We start from the raw sequence: 19,313 nt of genomic DNA on the forward strand, positions 1-19,313 counted from the left end.
TTTGTTAGATCAAAAAATCTAATTGGCTTTGGAAGTCCACAAACAATACCAGTTATTGATGAGACACCCTACTTCTACGGTGTCTCATCAATATCTGGTATTCCTGTTTGCTTTTACACGGAAAGATGCATAATAGTGAGTACACTAATTATGTATTTGAATATGAAACATCTTCTACAGTCCATCCTGAGTCTACTGCTTAACAATTAGACAGCTCTAAGCTCCAACAAAATGCAGCAAAAGTGTTTGTATGTGCATGGGAATATACTGAATTCACTCTACTCAAAATTTGTTTTTTTCTGTTTAGATGATTACTCAAACTAAAAGTATTATAAGAGCCGAGGTGGCACAGTGGTTAAGAGTGCAGCACTGCAGGCTACTTCAGTGACTGCTAGGTGCAGTTTGACAGTTCAAATCTCACCGGCTCAAGATTGACTCAGCCTGCCATCCTTCCGAGGTCAATAATTGAGGACCAAGGGGGCAATAGGCTGACTCTGTAAACCACTTAGAGAGGGCTATAAAAGCGCTATGACGTGGTATATAAGTCTAAGTGCTATTGCTATTGCTATTATGTTTAATTAATTAAAATTCGATACCTAGTGACAATGGTTGCTGTGGTATTCAATGTGAATGTGGAGCACTCACACTGAAGAATCCCTGTTTTTTTTTTATCTGAAGAGGTGTCTGGACATTTTTCCTCAAGATGCAAGAGAAAACTAGGGAATAATGACAAACGTAACAAGTTTTCAACACACTGGGAAGTGTACACTTTGATCGATTTGCATGTTTTAAAATGAAAGCTTCCAAGACCCTTTGTTTATCTGTTGAGCTTTTGAATGGAAACATTTCTTAATTTTTAAAATGTGATTGATAGATATATATGACTATCTAATAACAGAGCTAGGGTTCATTCCTTTTTCATAGCAAAGCTGCTTGGATAAATTAGTGTCATTGCTGGAACACAACAGCTATTATTAGACAATGCCTAACATAATAACCATGCAAATATATTTTAAAAAAGAATAAAGTGCATGAAGTTAAAACCTTATACGTACTTATTCCTGTAGACAAGTTTTGAAGCATTTTTTTTTTTTTTGAAAAGGAAAAGAAAGAATTTTTAAGTAAATTAAAAAAGCAAACAGCAGTATAAAACAAATTGGTGACTGAACAAATAAACCTGGAAGTGGGCACAGCTTTCTTGGCTGGATTATGCTGATTTAAAATAAGTGGGATATTTTCTGTTAGGACTTTTAGAACATGGTAACTAGCTGATCTATAGATAATTAAAACTTGGTTAATGAATATAAAAAGCAGGCCGTGAGAATGGTTTTTATTTGATGTTACCATGTATCAGTGAATGGTAACATTTCCTCATCTTATAATTATGGTGGTCTTCCTGTCTTCTCCACCTTTCTTTTAGGTTAGGTACATCCCTATTTCTCTGACTTAAAGTTCTCGTTTCTCATGTTGATACGATTTCAGGTTCCGATTTAAAACTAACTATGAGGTAAAGGTTGAATGCTAATGGAAGGCAGTGCAGAAAGAAGAATGAAGGGAACATTTAAGTGAGAAAGGGGAGAAACAAGAGTAAAGCATCAAGACAACTTGCAAGGAAATCCTGATGTCTTTACTCAAGTTAAAATTGAAATGGCAAGTGATGCTCAGGAAAATACATACCTTCAAATCAGTGGTGGAATTCAAATTTTTTTACTACTGATTCTGTGGGTGTGGCTGGTGGGCGTGGCAGGGGAAGGATACTGCAAAATCCCCATTCCAACTCCACTCCTGGGGAAGGTTACTGCAAAATCCCCATTCTCTCCCCACTCCAGGGGAAAGCTACTGCAAAATCTCCATTCCCACCCAACTCTGGGGCCAGCCAGAGGTGGTATTTGCCGGTTCTCCGAACTACTCAAAATTTCCGCTACCGGTTCTCCAGAACCTGTCAGAACCTGCTGAATTTCACCCCTGCTTCAAATGTGATTAGGAACATGCAATATGGCAGGGATGAAGAGACTCTAGCATTCAAGATTTACCTGTCATTTTATTTCAATAAAATGAAATAAATCCCTCCCTCAAATCCTCCAAATGGAGTGAGACCTCAAACAGTAGCTCAAGCAGAGATGGACACTTTTGAATATGCGTTCAGCCCAGAAACTCAAGTAGACTAAAGCTCAAAAGTCTTTTACCACAACAATCACCAAGTGTTCTTTTTCTTTTCTAATTAAGACTCACTGGTATTGCTAGACTACTGGGAATCTGAAGCCCCTGTCAGTTTGGTCAATTGACTCTAAATTAGATTGTGTCCATGGTTGCTGTAAGCCGACAGCTAAATTTAGCTGAATTGTAATAGCAAACTATCTTCAGGAACACCATTCCTGAATTTTTTAGAAGATATTTCTAATTCACATAACTGAGCAGTAAAAATCTTCAAACATATAATAAAACTGCTCTCTATTCGAAAAAGGAAGAATAGATTTGTGGGGATATAACAACGCAATTTTTTTTTTGCAGTTGTTATTATAAAAATTCAACAATCCTAAGCCCATTTTCCTCTAGTCTTATGGATATCTCTATCTTTTCCCTTTACATTTTTTTCTGGTAAAATTAATATATATTTTCCCTATAAATTATATTTTCCTGCATATTGCAAAGATGACCAGATCTGGAATGTGTCTGTGTGTCCCCCAAGGGTGATCCACTCACTGAGGCAATATAAAAGTTTCTAGTAAACATGGTTATTCATCTGCTGCAGGTCACATAGGACCAGTTTGGTGTAGTGATTAAGGAATCAGGCTAGAAACTGGGAGACCATGAGTTCTAGTCCCACCTTGGGCATGTAACTTTCTCTCAGCCCTAGAAAGAAGGCAATGACAAATCTGAAAAACCTTGCCAAGAAAACTGCAAGGTTTTGTCCAGGCAGCCTTCGAGAATCAGACACAGGTCATATAGCTATGTTAGAGACATTTTTTCTGAATTCTACCAGTAATATAGTACTTTTCAGTGAATATAATAAGTAAAGGTTCAGCATAAAATATGTTCCTAACATACCCATATTACCCAAGAGATTATAATACATCTTCTACAATCAAAAGACAGCTTTATTACAGCATTTTCATTCAATGATTAACTTATATACCTACCTGATATGTTCATACTACAAATGCTTACCATTATTTCTACTGTCCTGGGAATAATCTTTCAAGGACATTTTTATTACTAAGAGTTGAAGCTGTTTTTTTTTTTTTTTTATACCAAAAGCAATGTATTAAGAAGGCAGAAGGCAATGGAAAACATGCTTCTAATTAAGTGGTATTTGAAGTATACAAAATAACGAAGGAATTATGTATGGAATATCACCAGGAAGGTCTAATTTTTAAAGTACAGGATATCACCATTCTTCTCTACATAATATGCATACATAAACCTTACCAACCGTAGTAGCTGTTGAAAAGCACATAACACCATAATTTAAATCAGGGGAAGGAACAACCCTTTCATTTCAGAAGATTAGAAAAAAGGAAAGAAATCAAAGTACATAGGCATAATAAGGTCTTACTATTTTTAGTAGGATCTTTCAACATAGCGTTTGTTTTGGCTGCATCATCTGCAACTTTTCTGTATTTGTCTTTTAATCCAAGGAGGTTTTGATTGAGATCTCTGATTTTAGCCAGTACCTCATTTGCAGTATCATTAGCTTGCTTGGCTTTGTCTTTAACTGCTTGTACTTTGGCTGCTGTATCTGTAAACAGGAGAAGGGAGAAAAAATAGAACCAAGAGACATATTTTTTTTATTTGATTTTTATGCCACCTTTATTTTTTTTTATATATAAATAACTCAGGACAGCAGACATACCTACTTATCACATCTTGTACATAGTACTTATATTTATTGATTTGTTGATTTATTTATCAAATTTCTTAAAAGCCCATATCCCTTGTAGAGGGACTATTTGAGTTGTGTTGGGTCCTACCGCAAGACAAAACCTTTTTGTTTGTTTCTAAAAGGGTAAATCTTTATTTTTAAGAAATTAAACATAAACTCTATTTATTTTCACTTATTCCAAGACAAAAATAAACCATGTAACCTCTCTGAAGTAACAAGAGTGACAGCATTGTTAGTGCTGTAACAATGGCATCCGTAAATGTGCCCATAACATAACATCGCATGAAATATGAGCAAAACAGAAAATACAACTCAAACATATATTAACTGAACTATTGTCTGAATTGTTTATGGAATCTAAATTTACATAGGGAAAAAAGAGAGCCTATTCTTTCATTTTTGTAATATCCTTACTTTTTGTTGATTTCCTGCAAACCATTGTATCTACTGCACTGGCAAAGATAGGTTCACAGTTTCTTGTGAGTAGGCTTAATTAACTTTCTTTTAAACCAAACTAATCCAGCAAAATTTGTCATAATGAAGATATCAGGCTGGTCTCTATACAATTTGGTTCCCTCTGATGCACAATGTGTTTTAGCTCCTAGGCAAGTAGCACAATGAACTATGATGTCATGCCTATTTACTTCATATAATTAAAACACTGGCAGCAGATCTTGGCTTCCATTTGCTGCTGTAAGTAACAAATCTCACATTCAATTCCAGCTGCTTTCTGTACAGATTGCTTATGTTTCTTCAGAAATGATGTTCTTTGCTCAACTTGATCTTTTTCACTCTGAATATTTGCTCCTTTCTTAGCATTTTTACTATAACAGCAAGGAGAGGCACTTTGGGAAAATGAACTAAAATGATAGATTGGTTAGCAGAATGTTGTCTTTCATTGCTTTTTTTTAAAAAAAGAAGAACTTCTAAGAATGAGAAGAAAGCAAATGCTCTTGCTAAACCAAAAAGGAACAAAAAAAGAATATCAAGTAGTTTTCCTTCTGTGGCAAGCAATATACTAACACATCTCAAAGAACCAAAGCAGACAAGAGAACTTATGGGATAGAGTAGAAAGCATAATATATACACATATTTTTCAAAAGTGGATGATCAAAACCAGAAATATATTGAGCTGAAACTGTCCGCATACTGAAACATCTTATCAGAGCTGAGCTATTGTGCTATGATGATCATTCTAACAATGCCACTTCCACTGTGTTTGGATGTGCCAGAATGGTATCCCTGGTTTGGAAGCATTGGATGTTAGAAACTGGATCTAGCCCAATAACTCAAAGACATAGACTAGTTCTTTTCAGTAGTTTTATTGTTGATCTGTTGGTACTGGAGGTCACTGACCTTGTACCTTTCTCTTTCAGGTATACATCTGGAATCAACTGTGGAACATGTGGTTGGCCCTTTTGTACCCAGGAGGAGGGGTCAAGAGGTAAGGAGTGGTTACAGGGATTATGGGATATGTGGTTAGTTAACCCTTGAAGGACCGGGTGGTCAGGGAGAAGTAATAGTTAGGCATTTATCATGACAAAACCCCCTCTAAATGCCTAACTGGATACCAGGGGTAATGTATGCGTACATACAGGAAATACACAAGTACAGACATGAATTACAAGCAAACACGCATTTTTGACATTAGGTAAGCATGTTGTTTATGTGGTAGGGGTTTAGTGAGAATATCTGCTGTTTGCTCCTCTGTGTCACAGTGTACTGCTCTAATGAAGCCTATCTCTGAAAACTGCCTGACGTGTTTGTATTTAATGTCAATGTGCCTAGAACGCTGACCTATGGCATCGGCCCTAGAGATCTCTATTGCTGCTTTGTTGTCTTCGTGGATAACTATTGGATATGAGGGTTCAGCCCAGATGTCGCAGAGCAGGTCATCGAACCATACTAAATTGTTTGCGGCCTTTGATAGGCAAACAAATTCTGCTTCCGTGGTTGATGTGGCCACCAGTTTTTGCTTCCCAGTGTACCAATGGATGGGGCAATTGTTGAGTAGTAGCACGTAGCCAGAGGTGCTTTTTCTGCACCCTATGTCCCCAGCCCAGTCAGCGTCAGCATAGCAGGTTAGCTTTGGTTTCTCGGATGTTTCTGGTTCTAGGCAGAGTAGGGCATCCGCACTGAATTTTAAGTATCTGAGTAGTCTTTTGATGGCGTTCCAGTGTATTAACGTGGGCTTGCTTACATGCCTGGACAGAAGATTGACGGCTAAGGCGATGTCGGGCCTGGTCCAGTTGGATATGTATAGCAGTGACCCTATCGTTGACCTATACAATTTGTTGTCTGTGAAAGGTTCAGATTCCTCGTACATGGTCTTCAGGAACTCAGGCTGCATGGGGGTCTCGCTGGGTTTCGCTTCGGACATGTTGCATTTGGACAGCAGCTCGATGATCTTTTCTCTCTGGGAGAGGCGGAAGCCCTTGTTGGTTTTTATCACTTGGACCCCTAGGTATCTGTCAATCTTCCCGAGTGACTTTAGGGAGAAGTGGCTACCCAGGTCGGTGGCGAACTTGTCACATCTGTCCTTGTGTTTGCTGATGTACAAGATGTCGTCCACGTAAACGAGCACACCCTCGAATGTGTTGTTTTCTCTCCTCGTAAAGAAACATTTGTCGGCTGAGGTGGCCTCGAAGCCCATGGATCTGAGGGCCTTGGCCAGGCAGTCATACCACCTTTTGCCTGACTGCTTGAGTCCGTACAGGCTTTTGTTCAGCAGCCAGGTTTGGTCCTCGCCTTTGTTGTACCCAGGCGGCGCTTTGACGTATATTTCTTTATCCAGCTCGGCGTGTAAGTACGCTGTTTGCACGTCGAACTGGAAGACCTCCAAGCCTAGGATGGTGGCCACCACCAGGGCGCTTTTGACGCTTTCCGCCCTGACGGTTGGCGAGTAGGTGTCTGTATAGTCTTCGGGGTATCTTTGGGCGAAACCCTGCGCGACTAATCTTGCCTTGTATAGGACCTTGTTGTCCTCTAATGTCTTGACCCTGAACACCCATTTGGTTCCTATTGGCTTTTTGTCCTCTGGAACTTGGGCAGGTGAGTATACCTGGAGGTTCCTTAGGCTTTCCATCTCCTTCTCCATGGCAGACATCCATTTTTCTTTTTCTTCCTGGGGGAGCCCGAGGATGTCCTCATATGAGCTGGGCGTGAAATGGGTGTTGTGGATGGTCATAACGTAGTCCTCTAACTTCTTTGGTAGCTTGTTTCTGGTTTCTCTGATTGGCCTGCTGGGGGTTGGCTCGGTTTCCTGCATGTTGTCTGCCTCATTGTCCGTCAGGTCATCTATCTTCAGTGAGGGGTGCCCTTCTTTCCAACCTTTGATGCTCGCCTTGCGATGGTTGGCTTTGTGCCCTGTGACCTCTCTGACCTCCCTTTCCCCTTGGTCATGCTCGAACGTGACCCTATTGGTTGGGATGTCATTGGAGTGTACCCTCGACCAGTTTGCGTTTTCGTGGAAACTGGCTGATCTGGAAACCACAAAACGGTTATTGTTGTCGACAAATCTGTAGCCCTTTGTGCCCGGTTCGTAACCCACGAACCTTAACCTTTTTGATAATTTTTCCCCCTTTCTTCTTAGCTGCCTGGGAATGTGGACATCAGCTGGGGCGCCGAATATGTGTAAGTGAGCAATGTTGGGCTTTCTGTTGTATAGCATCTCGTATGGCGTCTTATTGATAGAGCTTGACCACAGTCTATTCAGGGTGTAATTGGCGTAGTGTAATGCCTCTGACCAGAAATGCTGCCCCATCCCAGCATCCTCCAGGGCGCATCTCATCATGGTTTGCAACACCCCGTTTTTTCTCTCTGAGACTCCATTTTGGAAGGGGGAGAAAGGTGAAGAGGTGTAATGCGCTATGCCCTGCTCCCTCAGCCACCTTGTGAACTCTTTGGCCATGAACTCTGAGCCCCTATCGGTCATTATCTGCCTTATTCTCATGTTGTGTTGCATATCTACTCTCCTGTGGAATTCTTTAAACCTTTGGAATACTTCATTTTTGTGTCTCAGGGAGTAGACATACCCGTACCTGGTGTAGTCATCTACAATCGTGAGGAAGAACCGCTTCCTATGTCCTACAGAGGGTTTCATTGGCCCTACCAAGTCCATATGCACCAATTGAAAGGGGTATTCCGTGGTTCGTTTGGATCCCCTGGGGATGGCCTTAACCTTGATCTTAGAACGCTTACAAACTGAACACTCCAAGTAGTTTTCGCAGTTCTTTACTTTGAGACCCTCGGTACATTCCGTCATTTTCTTTACAATGGGGAAGCTTATGTGTCCCAGTCTCCTGTGGAGGAGATGGGCGCAGTTATCATGTAGTGGCTTGCCGATAGATACGGACTTGCTTGTCTTCTCATGGCTACTTCCTGCCTCCTGCTGCACCCCCTCTGTTTCTGGATACTTATCTATCCTGTGGTTTGTGCTGGTATCAATGCCTTCTTCCTCTCTTGCATTGGGTGTGAAGTAGGGGAGTCCCTCGTGTATGGTTACCTTTCCTATCTCTTTCCCCTGCTTGATCAAGTGTGCCTTTCCATCTTTAAACTTTATTTCTATATTTGTGTCTCGAGTTAGCCTCGTGATGGCTAGCACATTGTGGGGAATCTCTGGTATGTACAGTACCTCCTTTAAGTCCCCTAGCTGTGTGATGTGTACGTTTCCTTTCCCCACTACTCTGACCTTGCTTTGGTTTGCCACCTTTATTTCTGAGTCTATTTCTGTGAGTGAGTCTAGCAGCTCTGGGTTACAGGTAGTGTGACTTGTGGCCCCTGAATCTAGAAGCCATGAGTTTCTCTCTATCTTGTGTTTGTCATTTGGGTCATCGTGCCTGATCCCGTACATGGAGCCAGAGCTACTCTCCCTGGAGTAGTCTCTGCGCTCGTGGTGTTTCTTGGGGTTGGGTGACCATCCTCGCCCCCTTTCCTTTGGGTACCTGCGTTCAGGTGACCTTCCCCCTCTACTGTCGTGCTGCCCCCTATCCCTATGGTTCCTGGGGCAATCCTTCTTTAAGTGGTTCCTCGATCCACAAGAATAACATTCTGAGGTATCCCTGGCCCTATCCTGGAAATCCACCCTCTTTGTGGGTCTGGGGTCCCCTTTGGCTAGTTGGCGTTCCCTCCTCAGGGTGTCCTCTGCTACGAGCTGACTGGTCAGTGAGCCTAGTGTGAGGTATTGCATGTTGAGACTATTTAGTTGGGTCATGAAGATGTCCCAGCTGCTATCAAGAGAGTTTATGATTATGCTTATCATGCTCTCTTCAGTGATGATTTCCCCCCTCTGCATGAGTTCTGTCCTTGCAGCGTTCATCTTTAAGATGTGTTCACTCATGGGGACCCCTGCCTTATGCTTGGTGGAGTGGAACTCCCTAGATAGTCTGGTGGTGGTGGCTCTGCTTTGGCTATAAAACAGGTTACATAGTTTTTGCATAATATCATAAACAGTTAGGTTGTCCTCAATAGATGGATACATAGCAGATGGAATGGAGGTTAACATGATGCAAAATGCCCTGTGATGAATGCAGTCAATTTCCAGTGACCAGGGCTTTTGGGGAGGTTTGTTAGCTAGGAACAGTGCATTCTCTCTCATGAGAGCAACTCTTAATTGTTGGCTCCATTCTATAATATTACCCCCATCTAACTGCAGTTTTGGCAAATTGGCATAATTTGCCCCAGAAATGTTAGTAAGGTTACTTACTGGGGGGAGCTGTCCATGGTCCAAGTTGTGATTAAACTCGCAATAAGGCTTTGGGATGTCTGTGGCCATTCTGTACTTGCTTGGATCTATGTAACTTGCTTCTCTTATTACAGGCAGGTACTGGGCATGCGCGAAGCTCATTCCGCGCTGGAGTCCATCGGGTGAGGTTCCTGTTGCTGGAGCTCCCAGGCCTAGGCCTAGGCCTGTCGGTGGGAGGCTGGACCCGCCTCCGGTGGGTCCGAAGATCCCTCCCTGAGGTGGACACCACTGCTGGATGGCCGGATCCCCGGCGAAGAAGGGCAGAAGGTGAGGGGGCGACGCGGTCGCAAGTCGAGGACTTTCGCGGGTCGGCGGCGCGGCAGCAGCGGAGGTCGTAGGTTGAGGACTTCCTGCTCCCAGCGGCTCGGCGGCAATGGCGGCGGCAGCGGCTGATCCTCCCTCGTGGTCGCTGGTCCCTGGTCGCGTGGACTGGCCTGATGGGTGTCGTGGCGTTGGTGAGTAGCCGGTTCTTCTCTTCTGCCTCGGGCCTCGCGTTGCCGGTGTAGCGGGTGGTGAGTTCGAGTTCTGCGGTTGACTTTTCCTGCAGGCGGGCGGTCTTTTGTGCCGGTTGCTGGTGCGCGCGGAGTTTTTTGTGGGCTGTGCCTCGGTTGCCTGGTCTCTGTTGGTTGTCCTGGTCTTCTTGTGCCCCCCGGGATTTTTCTTCGATTTATTGAGTGCCGCAGGAGGCTCGAAAGCAGAGCCTAGGGCAGCGGTGATGGTCTCGATTGCCTTTTGCAACTCGAGATCGGTGGGCGTTTTTCTTTTTGTTATTGCGATCTCTTCGTGGTCGCTTTCAGAGCTGGGCTCTTCGTAGTCACTTTCTGAGTCCCCCTCGTCTGTTTCGGGGTTCGGGCATTTTCGCGCCAAGGGATTCAAATCCTGGCTTCCCATTGGCTGGTGCTCGTCCCAAGATGGCCGCCGGGAAGGGGGCGCGGAGATGGATTCTGCCGGCTCAGGGTCATCGGGTTGGGGTGGCTTACCCTTTTTTGCTGGCTTTTCTTTCTCGGTGGTCTTTGGGGCCTCGATCGCTGCTTCTTGTTGCTCGAAGAGGCTTTGAAGGTCCGCGATGAGGTTTTCTTTGTCGCTGTTTCCCTCCATCAGTTTCAGGATGGAGAGTTTGAATTTATTCATTTTCTGTGCTGTTTCTTCTTCCGGGGCGATGATTTCCTTGGATGGCCCCTCTTCATCTGATTGTGAGTCCAGGCTGGAGTCCTGTTCGCTTCCAGCTTCTGTCTCCTCCATGGCTGTGGCTTCGGTCGCAAGCTTCTCAGCCATCTTCTTGGTAAGAGCTCTGGTCTGTGCTCTGTTTGCTTCTTCAGGATAGGTGTTGGGTTCAGTCATTGTCTGGAGTTATGGGCAACCGACCTCTGCTACCATTTTGTTAGAAACTGGATCTAGCCCAATAACTCAAAGACATAGACTAGTTCTTTTCAGTAGTTTTATTGTTGATCTGTTGGTACTGGAGGTCACTGACCTTGTACCTTTCTCTTTCAGGTATACATCTGGAATCAACTGTGGAACATGTGGTTGGCCCTTTTGTACCCAGGAGGAGGGGTCAAGAGGTAAGGAGTGGTTACAGGGATTATGGGATATGTGGTTAGTTAACCCTTGAAGGACCGGGTGGTCAGGGAGAAGTAATAGTTAGGCATTTATCATGACATTGGATAAAGTTCAGCAGTCAGGAGGGGAGCAGACAGCAGTGAGAGCAGCAGCCCAGTGTTGTGATAAACAAGTGACATCATTGATGGCAGACAGAATAAGAAGTGGGGGAACCTGAGCAAATTTTCCAGGGGTCTTGGACGATTTTATTTGGCACCACTATGTATTATTAAAGAGAAATATTCCTCTGTCTGCACTTAGTGTCTATATTATGAAAATATTTTGACTGGGAAACACATGATATTGATACAATTCTTACATTAATATCATTGGAAGGAAGGAAGGAAGGAAGGAAGGAAGGAAGGAAGGAAGGAAGGAAGGAAGGAAGGAAGGAAGGACAATATAAATACAAGTAGGTTGTGATCATTTAGTTCAGCCCCCACTTACCATTTGGAATTGCTGATAGCTTTTCCAAGGTGTCGTTCAGAGCTTTCAAGAGAGCTGAGTTTCTTGCCCCTGCAACTTGCAACTTATTCTGCATTCCTTTTAGATTGTCCTCATTTTCTGTATAAGGAGTACACAAATCAAGAGATTTGGTTATATTAATATAATTCATTATAAGTTTAATATATCTTGAAAAGAATTCAGGATTACATAGGAGCTCTCTCAATTTAGTATCATAATGATTTTATGAGCGAGTTTAGGCTTAAGAAATTATAACTGACCATGAAGAGTTATCATTGGATTTTTGGACTATTTATGGCTTAGAAGTATCAAGCACTCAAATAACTATAGATTGAATATTTATCATGATTTATTCATTTGAAATCAGCTGGTTAACTATTACATTCAGCCTGATGGTGCTTGGAGTGCAGATCATTGGCATAGGCTGATAATAAAAGTTTTATTAATTTCTCTGTGGTTGAGAGGGGCAAATAAACTTAATAATAAATAATAAAGATGAAAATATCGATTGTACATGCTTACATTGGTACTGACTAATTAAAGCAGATATGCCTTTTCTTCAAGCTCAGACAAAAGCATGAAGAAAGCAACAGCTACTTTAAAGAGAATAAGTGCACCTCCTATAAATCGTTTTCAGAGTATGATTAATAACAACTGTAGTTTTTGAACTTTAAGTCACGTTTTCCATAAAGTTGAAAATTTCAGCTTCCTGATGTTGCTGATTTATAATTAAGGACAATTGGAATCTATTTAATGTCATGCAGAAAATTTCCACATTGCACAATGGGAAAACTTACTGGACAACCCTTGAAGGATCTTTAAAACATAATATCTATTGGCAATATGACTGTCCAGTAACTTCAGAATTCTCAGAATCTGGTTTGTTTAGTATATGGCTCTGTGTATGTGTGAGTGTGTGCGCATGCATATGCATAAATGTGCAAGTGTGTGCATTTGCAAATATGTATGAAAATGAAAAAGCATCAAAAAGATCAAAGCAACATCACAAATAATTTTTAGGAGTCATGGTGGCGCAATGGTTAGAATGCAGTATTGCAGGCAAATTCTGCCCATAACTAGAAATTTGATTCTGACTGAATCAAAGTTGATTCAGCCTTCCATCCTTTTAAGGTTGGTAAAATGAGGACCCAGACTGTTGGGGGCAATATGCTGAATGTTTAAACTACTCAGAGTGTGTATAAAGTACTATGGAGCAGTATATAAGTCCAAGTACTATTGCTGTTGCTATTGTATTCCCATTACCTTGTTGCCTTTTCCCAAGAATCTCAACCCATCCAACCAGGTTGAGTAGAATAGGCAGCTGCAGACCCATCAGCCAAAGTGTCAACCCTGAAGCGAACCTGGCTGAGGCCATCTTTGAGAGTTTTGGGTAGTACATTCATCTTTATTGTTGCAATTCTCCCCATGAAGGAGAGTTGCAAATTTTCCCACCTATCTAGATCCATTTTGATTTGATCAATTAATTTATCGTAATTGTCTCTTTTGAGTGTAATACAACTTGCAATCATTTGAATTCCTAGATACCTCACTTTTGTTGTTGTTGTGAGTGATAGTTGGGGTTTTGTAGTCAAAACAAAAAGTTTTCCTGCGGGAACCAAGGACATTCCAACAGGTGGCTTGACAGAGGAGTGAAGTAACCAAGCAACCGGCCAGCACCTCTATTGGACAATGTGACTGATGACTTGGGGGAAAGGGGAAACATTTACTTTTTAATAAGGTGAAAACTGAGGGAACTTTCAGAGTCAGTTTTCACCAGTTGTGCCAATATGATGTATCCAATAAATTGTTCTTTGAGGAATCTACCTGTCTTGGAGTTCTGCTTTCTATGGGTGCATTACTTGGAACGTTGGCAGTGTCAACTGGCAGGGACCGGAATATGAACTTTTTCAGTAGTGGCCCCTGTTCTGTGGAACATCCTCCCTTTGGAGATTAGAATGGCTCCAACACTGTTAGCCTTTCATTAACATCCTAACAACCTGGCTACACCTGTGCCTGGAGTGTTAAGCATGGCAAGGGCCCCGTTTCCTGACTGTATTGCTAACTGGCCAAGTATCTCTGCTGCTCTGTTTATTTATTTTGGATGTTTCTATTGTTTTTATTGTTTTAAAATGTGTTTAGTATTTTGATTTTAATATATATTTTTGAATTGTAAGCCACCCAGAGTCATTAACTGAGATGGTCAGCCCCTTGAGGAGCACCCGGAGGCTCCAACTGGCGCAGAGTGCGGCCACGCGGGTGGTTATGGGAGCGACATGGCGTTCCCATGTAACACCTCTCCTGCGCGAGCTGCACTGGCTCCCGGTGGTCTTCCGTGTGCGCTTCAAGGTTTTGGTTACCACCTTTAAAGCGCTCCATGGCTTAGGACCCGGGTACTTGAGGGACCGCCTACTACCACCAATAGCCTCCCACCGGCCGGTACGCTCCCATAGAGAGGGGCTCCTCCGGGTGCCGTCAGCCAAACAATGCCGACTGGCGGCCCCCAGGGGGAGAGCCTTCTCTGTGGGGGCACCTACTATCTGGAACGAGCTCCCCCCAGAGATACGGAGGATCCCGGATCTGCGCACCTTCCGCTGCGCCTTAAAGACCTTACTATTTCACCAGGCCGGCCTGGCCTAAATTTCCCCCTCTTTTATAAAAGATTTTTAAAATTTTAAATATCTTTTAGTATTTATATATTCAATTTTAAATTGGTTTTAAAAGTTTGGGGTTTTAAATTTGTCGGGGCCAAAATTATTTAATTTGATTTTATTCTATTTTTAAATTTTGTATTGTATGTGTTTTTATTGTTTGGCTGTGCACCGCCCTGAGTCCTTCGGGAGTAGGGCGGTATAGAAATCTAATAAAATGAAAATGAAAAAATGAAAATGAAATATAAATTAATTGAGTGATTGAATGACTGACTGACTGACTGACTAACTTGATAGAAAATAACAGCGACTGAATGAAGCACCATTGAAACAAATGAAGTATGATGAAAACAAAACGAAACAAAAATCTTTAAAGCGGAGACAAACTAACAGTTCATATTTTTCCCTCATCGGTGCACAAGCACAATTACGTTTTAGAAGAAAACTCATCTTTACATAAAAGAATAAACTAAATAGCAATTTAAACAGAAATTATGGTCCAAATCCACAGGGTCAGTAATTGCATATTCAATATCATACTGGTGGAATATGATTCAATATATTTTGCAAATCGTTTTGTGTGACAATGGTGTATCTAAAGATGTCATTTTTTCTAAAAACGATTATGTTAACATTGTCAAAATGTATGCTCCAATTTAGATTTGTGGGCATTGTCAATACATATATCAGGAATATAGTTTAGCAAAGAAAATGTGGATTAGCTGCAGATCAATGAGGAAAAAATTGAGGCAAGAACATCTTTCTTGTACAATTATTTTTTCCTTAGAAATAAAATAAATGAACTAATGGCTAAATCTGGGAATGGACCATTAGTCTTGCTAAAGGTGGCAAATATGAAAGAATCCAAACATAGGGAAGTTAATGAGTAATATCCAAATAAGAAATGTATTATTGTATTTTAATTGGACTATAAAATGGTTTTTAGTGCAATGATAGGCACAATAGCTTTGTCAAATGGCATATTGGAAAGAATCTCATTTCTGCAATATTTATTTCATAGGAAAGAGACTATGTAGAATACCTCTTAATGAAGAAAAATAGTTATTTCCATAGCTTGAGCCAGAATGACCAAATGAATTTTCACATCAGCTATTCTAGGTGTATTAATTGATTGCATTGTATTAATCAATAGCCTTCTACTCTTACTTCTACCTCCTTTCTGGTATTTCCATGGGAAATCTTATCCTCTTTTTTGTGATCTCTCTAGGGATAGTGTCAGCCCTGCCCCAGCTGGCTCTCTAGGAAAGAAAGATGCTTGACTCCATCAGAAGGTTACAAGGCTCTTTTACTAGAGACAATTGAGTGCAGCAAAAACAAGGCCAGATCTGAAGAAAACGCATGCAAATTGCTACGTTGTTCCAAATCCTTAGCCACCTCCCCCACCCTTTGACCAGTTCATCAATACTCAACAGGATGGTAGCTGGATGTTTTTTGAGAACAGGATACTTCGAGAACCAGTTTACATTCTGTTCCCAGAATGTAATGGGTGTCCTGGGCACCCAAAAATCCTTGAAGTGGACCAGGTGAAAATGGTTCACACCTCTGCTTCCTGTCCACGCTGATTTCCCCCTGCCTTTCCCCCCTTACAACAGGCCCCTTCACCCATCTCAACATTATGGCAAGTTGCAGCAATAGCGATGGGGAGAGTAGCCTGACAGATATAAAGACTTTATAAATCAGTTTATATACAACCATTATATACAACCTTCTTTGCCTATAAATATCTGCTCTAAAGATGGAAATACAGAGACATTTCCAATGTACAGGGAGTCCTTCACTTACCACCACAATTGAGCCCAAAATTTATGTTGCTAAGCGAGACAGTTGTTAAACTGAGCCTGGTGGCGCAGCAGACTAAAAGCACTGTTATTAACATCAAGCTGTCTGCAATTACTGTAAGTTCAACTCTCACCAGGCTCAAGGTTGACTCAGCCTTCCATCCTTTCTAAGGTAGGTAAATTATGGGGGCAATTATGGGGGCAATAAGCTGACTTTGTATAAAATATATACAAAAGTATGAAGGCTATTGCTTAACGCATTGTAAGTCGCCCTGAGTCTCCGGAGAAGGGCGGCATATAAATCAAATTAAAAAAAAAAAGTGAGTTTTGCCCCATTTTAAGACCTTTCTTGCCACAGTGATTAAGTGAATCACTGCAGTTGTTAAGGTAATAACACAGTTGTTAAGTGAATCTGGCTTCCGCATTGACTTTGTTTGCAAGAGGTTGCAAAAGGTAATCGCATGACCTTAGGACACTGCAACTGCCAAATATACTGCCAAGCATCCAGATTTTGATCACGTGATAATGGGGATGTTGTAATGGTCGTAAGTTTGAAAAATGGCCATAAGTCATTGTCTTCAGTGCCGTTGTAACTTTGAATGGTCACTAAATGAATGGTTGTAAGTCAAAGATTACGTATATACATAGTATGGTTTTTAATCAATTAACACTTTCTTGCATAAGTGTTCTAAAATACTTTTTAAATTTATTTACGATCCTTCAGGCATTTTTTTCCTGCAAATATATGACACTTATATTGTGCTTTTAACATAATTTCCATTTAATAGATGGATAGATTCAGTAGTTTTAGTAATTTTGCAGCCAAATGTTTTATAAATTCACTATTTCTCTCTGGGGTGAATTCCCCAAGTTATATCAATTATTTCATTTCTGTATTTTAGAACCGCTCTGCTTTAAAACCTGCTTTTAGACCCATTAAACCGGGCTATTTTTATGAGTTTTAATAAGCTTAATCTCTGTGGATCTCTTAAATGCCAACATTCTCAATCCATCTGTTTAATATTTTTTCATTTAATATCTCAAATGCATTTTAATTGTTTCCTGAAAATTAGAAAGAAAAAGGCAAAATAAATTTCCTGAGATAACCTCATACAAAATGGAGGATAAAGCTCCAAAAATTATCATTTTTTTAAAAAAGTCTACACTGTGTTTTTTATTTGAAAAACATTCTGAAATGCCATAGCTTGAAATTCCCAACAATGAAATTAACCCTCAGAGCAATCTTCTAAACTTTAAGCATTATCCTATAGAATAGCAAAACAAACAAACAAACAAACAAACAAACAAACAAACAAACAAACAAATCAGTCTGTTTTTCTTGTATTTATTCTAACAGGTAATATGGATCATCCTTCTTTTTCTATTTAGTAAAATTGGATGGATAAAAATCTTGCTGGCCACCCACACCCACACACTTTACGGTCTGTTTCTGTTACTCCCTTCTGGGAGATGGTATTTCTACCTCCTTCCATCGAAGGAGGACTACCAGATTCTGTAACAGCTTTGTTCCCTATGCCATCTGTCTGGTAAACTCGCAAGATTTGTTTCTGTCGCCATGTACATGTATATGTCCGAAGTAGACTGTACTGTTTCTCCGTGTCATATAATATTTGTGGGTATATGCATCATTCATTCATTCATTCATTCATTCATTCATTCATTCATTCATTCATTCATTCTGTCATGTTTATGTAGTGTATATTGAAGGTGGTGACCCTTTGAGAGCTGTAAGCAATGAAATTTCATTTTAATGTATGCCAATTAGTGTACTTTCAAAGTGAGAATAAAGTTATTATTCTATTCTATTCTATTCTATTCTATTCTATTCTGTTCTGTTCTGTTCTGTTCTGTTCTGTTCTGTTCTATTCTATTCTATTCTATTCTATTCTATTCTATTCTATTCTATTCTATTCTCTGTGGAAAGATTATGATCTAGTGAAGGAATCCCACTGATGGTAACAAAAAGAGGCAGTTTTTTCTGCAATCAATTCCCTTTCCAGCATTCTAACAGTTGAGTCAAAACAACAGAGATGAAGTCAGTAAGAAGCTATTGATTATAGACAATGGGAATAATAAAAGCAATATAGTAAAGTAAGTTATGTGTCAGCTCATTTACCAGAATGAATGAAGTTTGCATAAAGGCAGATGGTTTTCAATACACCTAAAGGCAAGTCTTGCTGGGAAATTAACATTTTTTGTGAAACTTTTTAAGACTGTACTTTGTACATATCTTTGTCAAACTGAAGAACTTCTTTGAATAATATCAATATGGGAAAAAACTCTGAGGGGACAATAGAAATGCGCGAAGGGTAGAGGAGTATCCCTTCTTTACTGAAAAATAAAATAAAATATGCTTTTGAACTGTTACACCATGGGGAATATGTCATTTTGCTGTTCCTAATATTAGTTGGTAATAATAATAATAATAATAATAATAATAATAATAATAATAATATATTATACTACAAATCTCATTAAGAAGAAGCTTTCAAAAGCAGTATCTGCATGGAGGTAGAATTTCCACTCTTCCTGACATGCTCTAGAAACGGTTGATCATTCTGAAATAGTATGAAATGCTGTGGGTCCCTCTTCTCTAAAGGAAATTATAAAGGTCACAAGAAAAGCCTTTGTAGATATTGCTTTCAAACATATGGGAAAAACTTTTCCAGTGCTTTTACTTCTCCTACCTAACCATAGGAACCCTTAAGGACTTTCCTGTCACATAGTTAAATAGGTGCACAAGTGTGCATATATGTTTGTGTTGGCTGCATACATATGTATACATATGAATTTAACATTTCTCTTGTGCCAGTTTCTAAGTCAAAATTGTCTCTAGACGCTGTTTGTCCTTTAGGGCAAAAATAAAAGTACAGATTTTCTGAAAGGAAATAAAGAGAGGCACACTAGGTAAATGAATGCTGATAGAATCACTAAAATTCATCCTGCTAATACATTAGGAAGAGTTGAGAAGATGAAGTCTTTTTCTCAGTGTAGTGAAGAATTCCATGTTTGAGCCAAGAATATATGTAGTGGGATACTGCTCAGATTCTACAGATTCATTACAAAAAAGAAGCCAGAAAGGAGAAGCCAGCTTAGTTAGTAGTTTGAAAAATCTTCTTTATTCTTCTATACCGCTGACATCATACACCAAGAAA

At 40.5% G+C, this 19,313-nt stretch overlaps 1 protein-coding gene across 1 annotated transcript in view; it reads right to left on the minus strand.

Annotated features, from left to right (window-relative positions):
• Positions 1 to 19,313, minus strand: part of LAMA2 (laminin subunit alpha 2) — a 350,257-nt gene that overhangs the window by 68,062 nt on the left and 262,882 nt on the right. Inside the window, exons 43-44 of the mRNA XM_070931786.1 lie at positions 11,673 to 11,789; positions 3,557 to 3,739 (exon numbers count right to left, since the gene is read on the minus strand). Coding sequence (XP_070787887.1) covers positions 3,557 to 3,739; positions 11,673 to 11,789 — 300 coding nt within the window. The remainder of the gene's footprint in view (positions 1 to 3,556; positions 3,740 to 11,672; positions 11,790 to 19,313) is intronic.

This window comes from Pituophis catenifer, unplaced genomic scaffold (assembly GCF_029215685.1).
Source record: "Pituophis catenifer annectens isolate HBS135680 unplaced genomic scaffold, rPitCat1.0.hap2 SCAF_1, whole genome shotgun sequence".
Classification (NCBI taxonomy): domain Eukaryota; kingdom Metazoa; phylum Chordata; class Lepidosauria; order Squamata; family Colubridae; genus Pituophis; species Pituophis catenifer.